Source organism: Erpetoichthys calabaricus, chromosome 6, assembly GCF_900747795.2.
Source record: "Erpetoichthys calabaricus chromosome 6, fErpCal1.3, whole genome shotgun sequence".
NCBI lineage: Eukaryota > Metazoa > Chordata > Cladistia > Polypteriformes > Polypteridae > Erpetoichthys > Erpetoichthys calabaricus.
In genome coordinates, this window is record NC_041399.2 from 41,520,746 (window position 1) to 41,538,587 (window position 17,842).

Sequence of the window (17,842 nt, forward strand, 5' to 3'; positions counted from 1 at the left end):
TTTTCATGCACTATGACCATCTGAGTCACCAGACGTCAACAGGTTTGGAAACGTAGAGGACTCTGGAGTGGTTGGCTCTTGTGCAAATTTGCATTATCCAGGGTAGACTGCTGGATGGCAACACAGGCAACACCTGCTTGCTTTTTTAGTTTCAGACAAACCTTGCCTGTGGGAAAGAGGGAATGTTTCTATTCTCTAGGGTGGGGTAGCTGTACCTGGAGTTATTCAGGAGATAGTTTCATTTGTTTTGGAAGTTTGAGTCTTGATTGTGCCCCTTAACTTCCATTTTAAAACACAACAAAAGGCTAGGTTATACTTTTAATTTATACAAAATGCTTTACTTTGGAACACAAGTTAATTTGTCAAGTTAATATTTACCACGATAGTGAAGAAATAATTTTGAATTGACAAATACCAGACCCATTATTTAAAACTCTAAATGAATGGTTCATTAATAAAAACCTTCCCCTAAATGTCAGCAAAAGTAATGGAGGAGACGATGTGCCTGACTTGTAATTAGACTTCTGTGGAAAGATTTAGTAGCTTTAAGTTCTTAGAGGTCTACAACACTGGCTACATTTCATATTTTGTGTCCCCAGTTCTTCACTAACTGGTACAGATGGACAATGGATAACATACAGACTGTGGAAGACAACACAAGGCCTTGCAAAAAATGACTAAAATAACTCAATTCAACACTGTAGCCAGCTCACAACCACACAGGACATTCGAGACAGGATATGTCCTTAAAAAAAGCCCCTTGCATCATCATAGATCACAAACCAGCAACAAACTGCTAGTTCCCAGTCATCCAACAAATTTTATTGTAGCATTCAATGTCATACCAGCATGCTTATAGTGTCTGTGCCCAGGCCATTAAACTGTTAATTCCTATAATATACAATCATCTGCTTGACATTTAAGCAAGACTCCTTTTTGTATGCACCCATACTACCAACCACTCTACACTGTGGTTGTGCAGTGCACTCGTACTGAAAAAGCACCAAAAACCCAATTTCTAAAACAGTATCCTACCGTTATTTCAGTATTTTTGGTTCTGGAAGCAAGTATTATTTTTCTAGGACGTCGCACTCAGCTACTATTAAATGTAGCTCAGTTCATCCAACACCTCACCCCCCAACATGGAGGATGACTACCCCAAATTCTTCTAGAGACTCTTTCTGAGACCCCCATCTGCTTTCAGATGGGGAGGGAATTGTGATGGGGGTTATGGAGTTATATGTTACTTGCTTTGGTACCGTTTCATTTATGTTAGGTAGAATGCCCAGAGGGGGCTGGGTGGTCTCATGGTCTCGGAACCCCTACAGATTTTACTTTTTCTCTCCAGTCGTCTGGAGTTTTTTTTTTTTTTTTTTTTCTGTCCTCCCTGGCCATCAGACCTTACTCTTATTCTATGTTAATTAGTGTTGGCTTATTCTAATTCTTATTTTGTCTTTTATTTCTCTTTTCTTCATTATATAAAGCACTTTGAGCTACACTATTTGTATGAAAATGTGCTATATAAATAAACGTTGTTTTTGTACTAGTACTGAGGCCCAAAAGCGGGTAGCGATATTGAAGTGAAAATTTTATCACCAATCCAACACTAGCCCACAGTAAAAAAATTACTGCTGTGTTGTACCATTATTTGTATTGTTACTGGGTCAAGCAACAAAAGCTTTTCAATATACTGTAAGGTAAAATGACAATAAATTGAACCTGATCTGAACTGAATAAACTGACTAACTGAAAAATGTGTTTGTAACCTGTATTTTAAGTCTTTTTAAAACATAGCATGGTGAAAAAATCTAAAAAATTGTTTAAGGCATACTGAAAAGGATTGATATATTTCTGCAGTGCACTACATTTGTGACTTTGTTCAGATGATTGACTTTTTGATTGGTTATAGGCAGGGCCAATGCATTAAACAATACTACCTGAGGCAATGCACATTTCTGATACAGGTTTTCATAAAACAATACTCCCATGATACAGTAATTCTCAAAAAAACTGACACAATAATGCATAAATAAATTATTATTATTGTTATTAGAAAATAATAAAAATTAAACATGTAAAACAGGCTTCAAAAAAGTGATATTTTTCTTCATTGCCACTCCATGACTCCCCTATAACCTTCCCCAAAACTATTCTTATTGAGGTTTGCAGTGGCAAATCTGAATGTGAAACAAAACTCAGCCGTATCGCTCACCCAACCTGCTCCTATAAGTACCTCAGCAGTTTCAAAACTCTGTCCTGCAAGCTAAACGTTGCCTGTCCTTTTAAGCAAAACAAGCACGGTGTAATGTAAGCTTCAGAGACATTTAACAGACATTGTACCTTAACAACATTCCAGAAATGAACACAATTTTATAAAATGATAATCAGTATATACAATATACAGTGAGTGAAAAATGAGGGAAATTAATACCAGTATCAGGTGCTGACATGTAGCTTAAAATTGTGCATGTGCCACTTTGATGCTCAGATGCTCGCAGGGTAGCAAAACAGGGCAATAAGCAGTTCTGAGAAATTTTAAACTTTGAAAATGAAACTGTTTCTTAGTTTTGAAATGCAGAATACAAATTTGGCACTGTTACGTAAGTAACTCTTAAGATTCATACCTGAGTCTTATTTTTCTATTAGCATTTTTTTTTTTTTTAAGTACAACGGTATTTTAAACAAACCTTCTATGATGAATGAAAACATTGGATGGCATTTTCCCTTGCCCGGACGCGGGTCACCGGGGCCCCCCTCTGGAGCCAGGCCCGGAGATGGGACTTGATCATGAGCGCCTGGTGGCCGGGCTTGCACCCATGGGGCTCGGCCGGGCACAGCCCGAAGAGGCAACGTGGGTCCCCCTTCCCATGGGCTCACCATCTATGGGAGGGGCCAAGAAGGTCGGGTGCAGTGTGAGTTGGGTAGTGGCCGAAGGCGGGGACCTTGGCGGTCTGATCCTCGGCTACAGAAGCTGACTCTTGGGACGTGGAATGTCACCTCTCTGAAGGGGAAGGAGCCTGAGCTAGTGTGCGAGGTTGAGAGGTTCCGGCTAGATATAGTTGGACTCACCTCGACGCACAGCTTGGACTCTGGAACCAATCTCCTTGAGAGGGGCTGGACTCTCTACCACTCTGGAGTTGCCCCCGGTGAGAGGCGCAGAGCGGGTGTGGGCATACTTATTGCCCCCCGACTTGGAGCCTGTTCATTGGGGTTTACCCTGGTGGACGAGAGGGTAGCCTCCCTCCGCCTTCGGGTGGGGGGAGGGTCCTAACTGTTGTTTGTGCGTATGCACCGAACAGCAGTTCGGAGTACCCACCCTTTTTGGAGTCCCTGGAGGGGATGCTAGAGGGCATACCTTCTGGGGACTCCCTCGTTCTGCTGGGAGACTTCAATGCTCACGTGGGCAATGACAGTGAGACCTGGAAGGGTGTGACTGGGAGGAATGGCCCCCCCCCGATCTGAACCCGAGCGGTGTTTTGTTATTGGACTTCTGTGCTCGTCATGGATTGTCCATAATGAACACCATATTCAAGCATAGGGGTGTTCATATGTGCACTTGGCACCAGGACACCCTAGGCCTCAGTTCGATGATCAACTTTGTGGTTGTGTCGTTGGACTTGCGGCCACATGTCTTGGACACTCGGGTGAAGAGAGGGGTGGAGCTGTCAATTGATAACCACCTGGTGGTGAGTTGGCTTCGATGGTGGGGGAGGATGCCGGTCAGGCGTGGTAGGCCCAAACGTGTTGTGCGGGTCTGCTGGGAACGTCTGGCAGAGCCCCCTGTCAGAAGCAGCTTCAACTCCCACCTCCGGCAGAACTTCGACCACGTCCCGAGGGAGATGGGGGACGTTGAGTCCGAATGGGACATGTTCCGTGCCTCTATTGTTGAGGCGGCTGACTGGAGCTGTGGCTGTAAGGTGGTAGGTGCCTGTCGTGGCGGAAATCCCCGAACCCGTTGGTGGACACCGGCGGTGAGGGATGCTGTCAAGCTGAAGAAGGAGTCCTACAGGACCTTTTTGTCCTGTGGGACTCTGGAGGCAGCTGATAGGTACCTGCAGGCCAAGCAGAATGCGGCTTTGGTGGTTGCTGAGGCAAAAACTCGGGTGTGGGAGGAGTTTGGGGAGGCCATGGAGAATGACTTTCGGACGGCTTCGAGGAGATTCTGGTCCACCGTCCGGCGTCTCAGGAGGGGGAAGCATTGCAGTGTCAACACTGTATATGGTGGGGATGGTGCGCTGCTGACCTCGACTCGGGACGTTGTGGGTCGGTGGGGGGAGTACTTCGAAGACCTCCTCAATCCCACTAACATGCCTTCCAATGAGGAAGCAGAGCCTGGGAACTTGGAGGTGGGCTCCCCCATCTCTGGGACTGAGGTCACCGAGGTGGTCAAAAAACTCCTTGGTGGCAGGGCCCCAGGGGTGGATGAGATACACCCGGAGTTCCTCAAGGCTCTGGATGTTGTAGGGCTGTCTTGGTTGACACGTCTCTGCAACATCGCATGGCCTTCAGGGACAGTGCCTCTGGATTGGCAGACTGGGGTGGTGGTCCCCCTCTTTAAGAAAGGGGACTGGAGGGTGTGTTCCAACTACAGAGGGATCACACTCCTCAGACTCCCTGGAAAAGTCTATTCGGGGGTTCTGGAGAGGAGGGTCCATTGGATAGTTGAGCCTCGGATAAAGGAGGAACAGTGTGGTTTTCGTCCTGGTCGAGGAACAGTGGACCAGCTCTACACCCTTAGCAGAGTCCTGGAGGGTGCATGGGAGTTCGCCCAACCAGTCTACATGTGTTTTGTGGACTTGGAAAAGGGATTCGACCATGTCCCTCGGGGAATACTGTGGGGGGTACTCCGAGAGTATGGGGTACTGGACCCCCTGATAAAGGCTGTTCGGTCCCTGTACGATCGGTGCCAGAGCTTGGTCCGCATTGCCGGCAGTATGGTCATGAGCTATGGGTAGTGACCGAAAGAACAAGATCACGAATACAAGCGGCTGAAATGAGTTTCCTCCGCAGGGTGTCTGGGCTTTCCCTTAAAGATAGGGTGAGAAGCTCAGTTATGCGGGAGGGGCTCAGAGTAGAGCCGCTGCTCCACCGCATCGAAAGGAGTCAGAGGTGGTGGCTCGGGCATCTGATCAGGATGCCTCCTGGACGCCTCCCTGGTGAGGTGTTCTGGGCACGTCTAACCGGGAGGAGGCCCAGGGGAAGACCCAGGACACGCTGGAGGGACTATGTCTCTCGGCTGGCCTGGGAACGCCTTGGGATTCCCCTGGAAGAGCTAGAAGAAGTGGCTCTTGGCAGGCCCTTACCTCTATATGGCACACTATTTATTATTTTAACATATTCAAAAAATAAAACACAAAGTTTATTTATAAATAAATGTAGCAAATAGAAACTCCACATATGAAAATGCTGCATCTTTACATAAAGTGTTATCTAAACAAAAAGTACATTAATTTTTCAGCTGACCATAATAATTTTTATTTAGTAATCTGCAGCTAATGTTTTGTATTTAATAGCAACATTTTTTGGACTGATGTATTTTATACTTGACAATTAATGACAGACTGTAAACTCTTACAAATTTTGGAAATTATTTTATTCAGCCATACAGCTTACCACCTACACAATCAATATTTCTTACCATAGCGTATCAACTATACAAGAATTCAGTTAAACTGAAAGTAGTAATTGATAAAATTAAATATCAGAGGTCTCATTTATAAAACTGTGTCAACTCAAGACAGAAAATATGGATATGTCAAAAAATACAGCTATAACACCTGCTGTACACATGTTTCTATGCAATTTACCTTTACTGTATATATCACAATCATCTTGTAACTGTGTGTATGTGAATGCCCCCTGAACCCTGCCTGGTTGCCACCCTGAAACAACCATACATGGAGCATGCTAATCAGCCTTAACATGTGCAATCGCAATACTGTAGAACTTGATTAGATGGTAGAACAGCTTCACAACTGATGCATCAAGACCATGCCACGTGCATTCAAGAGTATCTGACTGTACTTAACTGATCGCACAAGATTATGAATGGCATTATAGCACCTTTCCTCTGCATTCTGAGGGTTGGAGAAAGGTGTAAGGTGCCACTGTCTGAACAGGTAGCAACTATTACCTGGTACATGTAATGACATGATTGTTTTTACAATGAATAGTATAGGCAATATGAAAAACTGAGGATTCAGCCAGTTACCTTACAGTATCAAGACAAGCTACCACATACAGTACCATCACCTAAAAGTTACTTTGCCTTAAAACAAACGAATAACAGTTTCCCCAGGGCACATTTGTCACTCTCATCTGGGAATCACAGATAACTTGTGCATTAATGGAATGTGACTGCTTACTGTTAACAAAAACAGTCTTTTCCTCACTACAGGCCCTTATTGCAATATTAGTGCAGTAAAGTGCTTCGATTACTTTAGAAGTATGAGATTCTGCTGGAAATTGCAATTCTATGTTAGCAAAAACATGTTATGATTTATGTATGTATATCCACACTACAAAATAATTGGAAGTACCACTTCACCAGTTGGTTAATGGCTTTCATCCAGCAGACATGGAATGAAGGTTAGCTGAGATATTCCCGATTTTTTGACCAGTTCTCTGAGAAGTGACAACAAGTAGTCTGACAAAAAATCAAAAAGTTCATCAAAGCAAATATATAGCATTTGTCCTCTTAAAAAGGAACAAAAATACTCTCATACAGTGCATCCGGAAAGTATTCACAGCGCATCACTTTTTCCACATTTTGTTATGTTACAGCCTTATTCCAAAATGGATTAAATTCATTTTTTTCCTCAGAATTCTACACATAATGACAACATGAAAAAGGTTTACTTTCGGTTTTTGCAAATTTATTAAAAATAAAAAAACTGAGAAATCACATGTACGTAAGTATTCACAGCCTTTGCTCAATACTTTGTCGATGCACCTTTGGCAGCAATTACAGCCTCAAGTCTTTTTGAATATGATGCCACAAGCCTGGCACACCTATCCTTGGCCAGTTTCCACCATTCCTCTTTGCAGCACCTCTCAAGCTCCATCGGGTTGGATGGGAAGCGTCGGTGCACAGCTATTTTAAGATCTTTCCAGAGATGTTCAATCAGATTCAAGTCTGGGCTCTGGCTGGGCCACTCAAGGCGACGAACCGTTGCCCCAGTCTGAGGTCAAGAGCGCTCTGGAGCAGGTTTTCATCCAGGATGTCTCTGTACATTGCTGCAGTCATCTTTCCCTTTATCCTGACTAGTCTCCCAGTTCCTGCCGCTGAAAAACATCCCCACAGCATGATGCTGCCACCACCATGCTTCACTGTAGGGATGGTGCCAGGTTTCCTCCAAATGTGACGCCTGGCATTCACACCAAAGAGTTCAATCTTTGTCTCATCAGACCAGAGAATTTTCTTTCTCATGGTCTGAGAGTCCTTCAGGTGCCTTTTGGCAAACTCCAGGCAGGCTGCCATGTGCCTTTTACTAAGGAGTGGCTTCCGTCTGGCCACTCTACCATACAGGCCTGATTGGTAGATTGCTGCAGAGATGGTTGTCCTTCTGGAAGGTTCTCCTCTCTCCACAGAGGACCTCTGGTGCTCTGACAGAGTGACCATCGGGTTCTTGGTCACCGCCCTCACTAAGGCCATTCTCCCTCGATCGCTCAGTTTAGATGGCCGGCCAGCTCTAGGAAGAGTCCTGGTGGTTTCAAATTTCTTCCACTTACAGATAATGGAGGCCACTGTATTCATTGGGACCTTCAAAGCAGCGGAAATTTTTCTGTAACCTTCTCCAGATTTGTGCCTCGAGACAATCCTGTCTCGGAGGTCTACAGACAATTCCTTTGACTTCATGCTTGGTTTGTGCTCTGACATGAACTGTCAACTGTGGGACCTGATATAGACAGGTGTGTGCCTTTCCAAATCATGTCCAATCAACTGAATTTACCACAGGTGGACTCCAATGAAGCTGCAGAAACATCTCAAGGATGATCAGGGGAAACAGGATGCACCTGAGCTCAATTTTGAGCTTCATGGCAAAGGCTGTGAATACTTATGTACACGTGCTTTCTCAATATTTTTATTTTTAATATATTTGCAAAAATCTCAAGTAAACTTTTTTCACGTTGTCATTATGAGGTGTTGTGTGTAGAATTCTGAGGAAAAAAATTAATTTAATCCATTTTGGAATAAGGCTGTAACATAAGAAAATGTGGAAAAAGTGATACGCTGTGAATACTTTCCGGATGCACTGTATGCTCATCATAATTATCATGTTCAAGGTATAACTTGAAAATTGTTCCAGGGGTGCTGTGCAATGGCTGACCCTGCGCTCTGACCATGTGAAAAGACAATATCCCCTCTGGGGTTAATAAAGTATATGAAATCAAAATTATGCTTATTCCGTCAATGCAGATTATAATAATGGCTCAGTGATATGATTTATTATGCGTGTCAGTCATCACTTAGCTGGATTGGCTGCATTTCCCTACTTGATCAAGACTGTCATCATTTCCCAGTTTCTCCCAAATGTTGTGTACAAATGGGTCAGAGCTGCCATAAATATACGCACATTCTCCTATCCCATTTTCTTTTATAAATTACGACATTTATGTGGAAAGCTTTAGACACACTTGTTGAGCCAATTCTTATGCCTACACAACTTTTATAAATCTGACCCAAGGTTTTACTATGAAAATTAAAACAACATACAACTAATTACTGATGGGCATTTTTCAAAACATATTTGCAGCCCTGCAACACCTGAAATTCCATGCGTATCACTTCAAATCACTTTTACTGAGACAGCCATGAAGTGCAATGAGCATATTTCACCAAAGCAAATATAGAATTTTGCAGATCTCAACTGATGAATTACCAGAAACAGAAGGATGCCAGAAATATACAGTATGCTTTGGTATAAACAAAACAGGCTGATGCAGAAAAAGATATAAACTTTGGTGATTTTACTTTCATGAATAAAAAATTTTGTTTTAAAAATCGTAACAGTGATGTATACAACCTGCTTATATATACCTACTTTGGAGGATGAGCACTATTGCGTGGCCTTGAAAAAACCTCTTTAGTTCACAATACTTATCCTTTCAATGAAATATTTATAAATACATAGGAGTTTCAAGTGACCATGCATTGTTTATTGTACCGGATCAGTTCTCAAACATACTCCCTGGAAGACCTTTGCTTCTGCAGATTTTCATAATCTCCAACTAAATACTGTTTTTATTTAAACCTCTTGTTCAACTGTATTGACTTTTTGAACATTTAAGATTTTTTTCAGATTCAAAAGACAAAAGTGATTTACACAGATTAATATTTTTGGCTTTGAATACAAAAATTATCTTCATTTTCTTCTCTTTACCTTTCTTTCCTGGGGAATTTGCTCTCTTAGCTAAATCCTAACAATCAAAATTAAACAGCACACACAGTCACAAGAGGCAACAAATGCTGAGTAAGTACAGTTACCTCAGAATAATGCCAATTTCGAATGCTTCTTACCAATTACAGTAATTACTTAAAGGTATAATCTACCCAAAAATTATAACTTTTTATCTATTATTCACCCTGTGTTCCTTGTAGTAGTGGCTGCAGAAATGTTTTAATTTTATGTTTTTATGGATAAAGGAGACATATAATATTTTTGACACAACAGGCTACTATGGGAAGTACTGCTGAGGAAACAGTAAACAATATCAAAATGTTCATGAAAAAAATCTTAATTTACTTGTGTTGCTTAATCAATGTATTACATATCCAGCTATATGCTCACAATGTCCCAAACACACATAATAATAAGATAATGTTACAGGCAGCCATTGAGGAAAAGGTTTACCAATTTTATCCAATATATGTAATTTATTTTATACTTCAGGGCTGGTTTCTATCTTTTCGCCAGCTGTTGCCGGAAAAACAAAAATGTAATTCCCTGTTTGCATTGTTTTTTCTGTGAGACTTCACCTAGGCATTTTCCAGTGGAGAAAATCTGCACTCTGTAATATGGCCAGTTTTACAAACAGATAGTAATGACTGCATTTTGCACATGATGCAATTTAAATAATAAGAACAACAATGAATCGAAGACAGAGATAGCCTTAAGTGCTAGTAGAGAAAACTAACTATACCTACAATACCCTTAGTTGAGCCGATTATGAATGGTCCCTTTCTTACTTCAAATCTAAGCCCCAGCTTCCCATGACCTTGAACTAGATATTAAATAGGTTTGTAAATGGATAAATGGATGAATGGATAAACATTATTTGCATTCATGTTTTGTTACTAAAATTATCCTTCCTTTCATAAGTTAATTGTTTAAACAGTCCCATTCTAAGAACAATGTTAGAAGACTGAATACATTAATGTGTAGTGAGGTTATGTCTTAATTTTGCTTCATTATCCTTTTAAATGGCTACTATTTAACACTCTTCAAAAGAACAATGTTCAAGAAATGATACGTTTTCCTTTAAAATACTAACTATTGTATTCAATAACTTAAGAAACTATAATGCAAAATGTAAACTGTAAAATAAAATACACTGCTCAAAAAATTATGAGAATACTTATTCAGTCTAACACCAAGTCAATTAAGCTTCAGGGATATCAATCTGTCCAGTTAGGAAGCATAAGCAATTGTGACAAACGAAAGTGACAACAAGCGCACTAGAGAGGCAATAGCAATACAACCACCAAAAGGGAATGTTTTTGCAGGTGGTGGCCACAGACAATTGCTCTCTCCTTATCCTTTCTGACCGATTCTTCTCTAGTTTTGCATTTTGCTAGTGTCCTTGTCACTACTGGTAGCATGAGGCAGTCGGTACCTGCAGCCGATTTAGGTTGCAAAGGTAGTCCTGTGCCACCGCAAGAAGGTTTGCTGTGTCTCCAAGCACAGTCTCAAGAGCATGAAGAAGATACCAAGAGATGGGCTGACACACAAGGAGAGCTAGACAGGGCCATAGAAGGGCATCAACCCACCAGCAGGACTGGTGTCTGCTACTTGTGCAAGGAGGAACAGGAAGAGTTCTGCCAGAGCCCTACAAAGTTACATCCTGCTGGCTACTGGTGAGCATGTTTCTGTCCAAACTGTCAGAAATAAACTCCATGAGGGCCTAACGTCCTCTAGTGGGACCTGTGCATTATAGCCCATCACTGTGCAGCTCAATTGGCATTTGCCAGAAAATACCACAACTGGTAGTTCCGCCAGTGGTGCCCTGTTCCTTTCACAGATGAGAATGGGTTAACATTGAGCACATATGACAGATGTGAAAGAGTATGGAGATGCCGAGGTGAATGTTATGCAGCCTGTAACACCACCCAGCATGAGTGGTTTAGCAGTGGGTCTGTGATGTTCTGGGGAGGCATATCCTTGGAGGGTCGCACAGACCGCCACATGATAGGCAATGGTACCCTGACTGCGGTTAGGTACTGGGAAGAATTCCTCAGAGACACTGTCAGACCTTGCATTGGGCCCTGTTCCTTCTGGTGCAGGACAAGGCCCTTTGGGACATTACAGTATGTACGGGTGCATCTGACTGTCCAGGAGCTCACTGATACCCTCATCCAGGTCTAGGAGGAAATCTCCCAGGACACCATCTGCCATCTCATCAGGAGCATGCCCAGATGTTGTTGAGAGTGCATACAGAAACATGGGGGCCATACACACTCCTGAGTCAAATTATGAATTGGCGTGAAGAAATTCACAGAAGTTGGATCAGACTTTCAGGTGTGGTGTTGAATCCAATCCTCCATGAGTTGGTGATTTTGGTTTCCATTGACCATTTTTACATAATTTTGTTCTCTATTAATAACACAGTATTACTCAGTAAAGATTTCCCACTTGAATATTTCGTTGATCAAGACCGTAGCCAGAAAATGTTCAGTGTGTTCTTCTCGTTAAAAAAAGACTGCATATTATACAATATGTTATGCGTTATCATTAAAGGCAGTCATTCCAAGTATAAACTAACTGCTGTCTGCTATTCTGCACATGTGCAGTAGACAGCTTCACTCAAAGGGATAAAGAGATGTTCATCATTTTTGTGTTTAGACTCTGTGAAACGTTACAGAGTATTTCTCTACCAATAAAAAGATCGCCTAGGGCTGTCAAATAATACATACAATAGGGTTTGAACACATGTATTAAAAATACAGTACGTAAATATTCAATTATAGCTGGTCAATCCATTAGGCGACACAGGTGGCTATCTAAGGCACGATCATCCAAGGGGTACCGTTTAGGTAAGTTAATGAGACAACAAGAGAAGCTTAGGGCTTCATATGGGCTTCAACTGTCAAATCACTGAAATATATTCAAATGTAGGTTAAAAGTTATATAAATGTACATTTGTGCTTAACATGCCCTTGTATGCTTAATTATTACTAATGATTTTGCTTTTTTGTTTGTGGTGCATCTGCAAAGCAGCGAATGACTTGTGCACTGTGCAGCTTTCACTAGGAATAAAAAAGGGATGTTATTACAAAAATTGGATTTTCTGAGCATGGAAAGTGACATAGTTAAAGAGAAAAGTGGAACCAGGACATTTCACGCGCCTGCATGCTTAAGTGAAAGTCATTGAAAATTGCTTCTGATTACTTAAACACTATAAACACAGTTATTACTTTAGTCCCACGCACTCAGTCCCCTCCTAATGTAGCAATGATCTGTCAGTTCCATTAACAGTAACTTAAAAATTATACTACAATGTAACATTTTTAAACAAATCACAAGAAGCATAACCAGATGAAGTATGTGAAGCTGCTGGATTTGTTAAGTTTGTAGAAGGGGGTGCAAGTATTGAGTTACAAGTGTTGTGGTGGGTGTCCGCTAATCAATCAAAGGATAACATACAGGATTAAACTAAACCCCTTTTACAGATTCAGTGAAAAAATAACACATGTAACATTAAATGTTTATTTTTTATTGCAGCTTTATTTTAGGAATTATGTGTTAGCAGCCTCCAAAAATACATGTAAGGTTGAATTAGCAAAGTATGCTTTTCTGACTCTAAAATGCTCTTTAAAATGACCATTTTAAAGCTGCAAAAGGAAAATCAGAAAAATGGCAGTTATTTTCCATTATGCTTAATGAGAAAGGAAGCCATCTTTGGTTTGCCTGGATAACTGTTTAATTATTTTTATATATCTCAGGTTCAGGAGGGAAACAGAACTGAATCGGGGCAAAATGTATTTTTAGGGCACCTGAGAGGTGTTATAAATGTGTTTTTAGTTCACCTGTTAAGCAAAAAGCAGAGCAATGCAGTAAAAAAAATCAGTGTCAGTTTAATAAATGATGATATAAATTAACAGTTAAACATGATACAAACGTTGATCTTGAAAGTGATGCGCAAAACACATGAACAATATAATTTTTTTTAAGTCCCTCTCTGTTTAGGCAAAATGATATTTGATTTGTCCACCATCATCAGTACCCCATGAGTAGGTGTTCAGTATGATGGGCAACATTTATGAGGACAAAAGGAGTTTTCTCCATGTCGTACATGCAGAGCAGCTGTGCTTCCTGCATTATAGCCTCCCTTTACTGGAATGAGAGTACAATGACCATGTTACCTATGTTATAATTGTATTTCTTTTCTATATGATTTAGAATTTAAGAATATAATACATTTTCACAATTGTGAGTGTTCTTATTTAATTATATTGATATAGTTTAATTCAGAGTTATACAGTTATTGTTATATATACTGTTTATTTTTATTGTTTTATCAAATAATTGGTAGCTGGCACTTTTTTGTACATAATTCAAATAATCTAATTTGCATACATTATTTGGTTATAAAATACAAAATGTTTATTTAAATGTTTTTGTACTTTCAAGTTTTCTCCTTCCCAAGCTCAGGGCGAGGGGCTATTTATCAACCACTAATAACAGTTATCAGAAATCAGAGACTTTTTTTTTTAGAATTGGTATCGGTGTTAAACATCTCTTATCAGTCACCCTCTACTGCATGTCTGATAAAAACAAACCTAAATAAATGAGTAACAGGTAAAATCTGTAGTAATTCCTTATACAGACAATTTCACCTCAGGGATTAGTAAAGTATATCAAATAAAAAATATAAAATACAGTATGCTTAATAAAATTTAACAAAACTGAAAAATACCACATTTTAATGTTAAGTTTCTTCATTGCATAATTTCCTTTCTAGAATTTTTTTCAAAATATTAAACATGTAAAACAAATGTAGAAGTTCGTATTTGGTTCAGAATGCTAATTTTTCATTTTTTTTTTCATTTTTTTTCTTCATCATGTATGTAATAGAAAAACAGACTTGTGGGGACAATACTTTAAAAATAATAAATTATTCTCAATTTCTTAGCCTTAAAACAATGCTCATTACAATACAGCTTTATGTACTGCCTGTAGAACATAAATTTAAACTATTTATATGATGTTACCAAAACATTTGTAATAAAACAATATGTCCCACTTCTTATTAAATGTACCCATAATACACCAATAAATTCACTTAAGAACACGACATTAGTTACAATCTATTAATCAATCACAGGTGCTATGAAGAAAATTTTGCTTGTTGTCAATTTTTAAGAAATATAAATTTCCTACATTGCTTTAAATGAAAATTAAATTTTATAATATATTAAATGAAAGTAAAAAAAATAGTCAAAATACTTACTCTGTTCATGGAGTCAAAGCACTTTCTTACAACAGATTCAACGTCATTTGGTCTATCTTGTACATTAATCCAATCTAACAGAGAGACGTTAAATAAAGTCTGGTCGACTTGCTCTTGAAGCCTAGTTTCTCCAGGAATATCATTTTGACTGTCACTTTTTGTGTCTTTGTCTTCATGAACAACACTGTCCTGAGATGGATTTCCTGCTGTTATGGAAAATGAAACTGATGATTTATTATTAGTTCTGGGGTCTGCATTATATAGCACCGATTCAGCAGATTTGTCTTCTTCTGTTTCATCCTCAGTTCCTTCTCTATCCACAGATGGGCTCCCTCTTTCCAAACTCTCCTTGTAACTGTGCCTGGTTAAACACTCCAAGAGGGGGATCTTTGCCATAACAGAGACAGCAGTACCCAGACTTGAAAATAAAACAGAAATGCACACTGTTACTTATAGACAAATCTAAAAGCAGCACTTTTAAAAACCTGTTCTAGTTTAGTTACTTGTGTGGTGGATATAAGGAATTTGACATGAAGCAGTGCAAGTGGAGACATTACAGTCACAATGTAAAGTCATACAACATTTCAGTGAAAGCCACAAGAATGACATTATGATATAATCCAGACAAAATGAACAGATAAGTGAAAATCATCCAAATGGAGCAAGGTCATTAATGTAGTCTTTCTAGGCATATGTTAGGACAATTACTATATCCAATATATAAAAATGTTAAATATGCAGAAGACATCAAAAATTGCAGGGCCAGTAAAACCTGAGAAAACCAAAAAAACAATCAAAATGATATAAGCAATGTTTAGAACTAGGCACATAGCCGGGAAATGCAGTCTAATATCTGGCAACATGTTAAATACATGCAAAAGGAACATGCAGTATTAATATAACATATACAGAAAACAAATCCTAAAAATGTTGTGGCTTATACTGATGCCTGGACAATGAGAATGTTGCAATGCACAGGGTAAAAATGTTAAGGTACATTGTAAAAAAATGTTGAATTTAAATCAAGGGACTTTTTGCTCTACGCTCTGTAACATCATCCTCAGTAAAAATACAGTAAAGAGAAAGATCCTATAGATTGGAACACTGTAATTTAGCCTCTGTTCCGCTCTCTCTCAAAGCCATTAGATTAAAGGCTTTTTGAGGGTATGAGATTCCAGTGAACTATAAACTGCTATCTAAGAGGTGGGAGTACTCTGAGGAAATGACATGCAAGTACAGGAAGAACATGAAATCTCCAACACAGCAGTATCTGGGTTGGGATTCAAAACAATGACCAATGATCTATGGGGCTGCAACACTAACTAGTGTGCCAAATTACCATCAAATCTGTATCACTGGATGGAAAAAAACATTTGTAAAACTCTGTTCATACTTGTTAATCTGGTTCTGCATATCAAATATCTAAATGGCATCTATTCCTGAAAAAGGCAAAAAACTGCTTAGACATGACAAAAAATACATAAAACAACATTATATATTTAGTGAATGAAAAACAGAATTTCTATAAATATATTTTTTTATTTTAACAAAAGCAACACATACAAAAGATGTATGTTAATATGTATAAAAATAGAGAAACATTATAAATGACAGGGAAACATGTCTGCAGTACACAGTTTTGGAGATATCCAGAATAAGTACAAAGAGGTCATCAAAAACTTCTTTAACTCTAGAAGTCATTATGTAACCCACAAAAATTCATTAGTAAACTGTTTCCTGTTGTAAACTTGTACTAATTTAGACATAATTGTAACCATTCTATAGTTTGGCTATTTTAAGCGATTCAGAAAATTATAACCTGGGAAGTATTGATAAGAAACTGGTGAAAAAACAATTGTTTAATTTATAATTGCTCAGAAAAAAAATCTTTACCAAAAAAGTTCAACTACATCTCCATTATATCTATGCCTCTCTCAGAAATGCAAAACATTCTGAATGAAACATAAGACAATAATAAAGCAATGAATGGTGCAAACTCAAAGCCTTGTTCATTAAAATAATTTGAAAATATAATTATAAGGAGTTTTTGTACATTTGTATATGCCAGATGTTGATTCAGAGCTACAATAATAATATTTATAAGCCTCATCTTGTAATTCTTGGTTCAGGGTGAAACTATTTAACTACGGTAATAACTATAATTTGAAAATTATGTACCAGATTAAAAGGTATTAAGAGATTTGGGGGGAGTGATCATCCTGGTATTTAGATACACAAGTCACAAGAAAAGAAGCTTGCAAGCAGGTTTGACTGGATCACATGAAGCGCTGATTAATGTATACCAAAGTAGGAGGTCATTAAAGATTAAAAATAAGTTGTTTTGGAAAATGAAAGAAAAAAAAAAAGAGAATCGCTCCCTGTGATTTTGCTAGAAGAAAGAAAAAAAGAAAGAAAGACTACAAACAATGGAGGTAAAACTTGACCCTTCACATATTTATTTAAGGGCCACTGAATTTCATACAATTGAACCTCATCTGTTGTAAAATTATAAGCATGATAGGCAATGGAATCTAAATTTAATTTTTTTGAAAAATGTAAGCCATGAATTTTCTTTCATTTTCACAAGGTTTAGGTTTAAAGATGACAAGAAAACCCAGAAATAACAATATAACAATAAAAACAATGGAAAAAGGGACAACATTTTCAAGAATCCACATTTTCTTCTTGTTTTACTTGACAAAAGTCTAAATTAATATATTATTAAGTAATTTAACCATTTCACATTATATATATATATATATATATATATATATATATATATATATATATATATATATATATATATATATATATATAAATAAAAGGTTGAATTCAAGACAAATCATGTCAGGTCAGTTTTTACCTGTAATACAATCTTGTAAGCAACAAAATTAAAAGTATCAGAAAAAATGGATTAATATTAGGAAAAATAGTTTGAAATCTGTCAATGCCTTGGTCGTGTAAGCATGCATATTGGTGCAACAGTTTGAAAAGAGGTATTTTAAATGATTCATTACTATGGCCCTTAACATACTACAGTATAAAAAGGATCCTTTCACCTCCTTCTTTGCCAGACTCCATGACCAGAAGATCACTATTAGAACTGCTGCCTTACAGAAAGAATGCCAATCACATACTTGGCTACTTTTAGTATTGCTTGCATTTTCAGGTT

At 38.7% G+C, this 17,842-nt stretch overlaps 1 protein-coding gene across 1 annotated transcript in view; it reads right to left on the bottom strand.

The window, feature by feature from the left end:
* Positions 1-17,842, bottom strand: part of rb1cc1 (RB1-inducible coiled-coil 1) — a 167,810-nt gene that overhangs the window by 81,820 nt on the left and 68,148 nt on the right. The window contains 1 exon segment of the mRNA XM_028803522.2: positions 14,671-15,088. Within this exon segment, the coding sequence (XP_028659355.2) occupies positions 14,671-15,088 (418 nt within the window).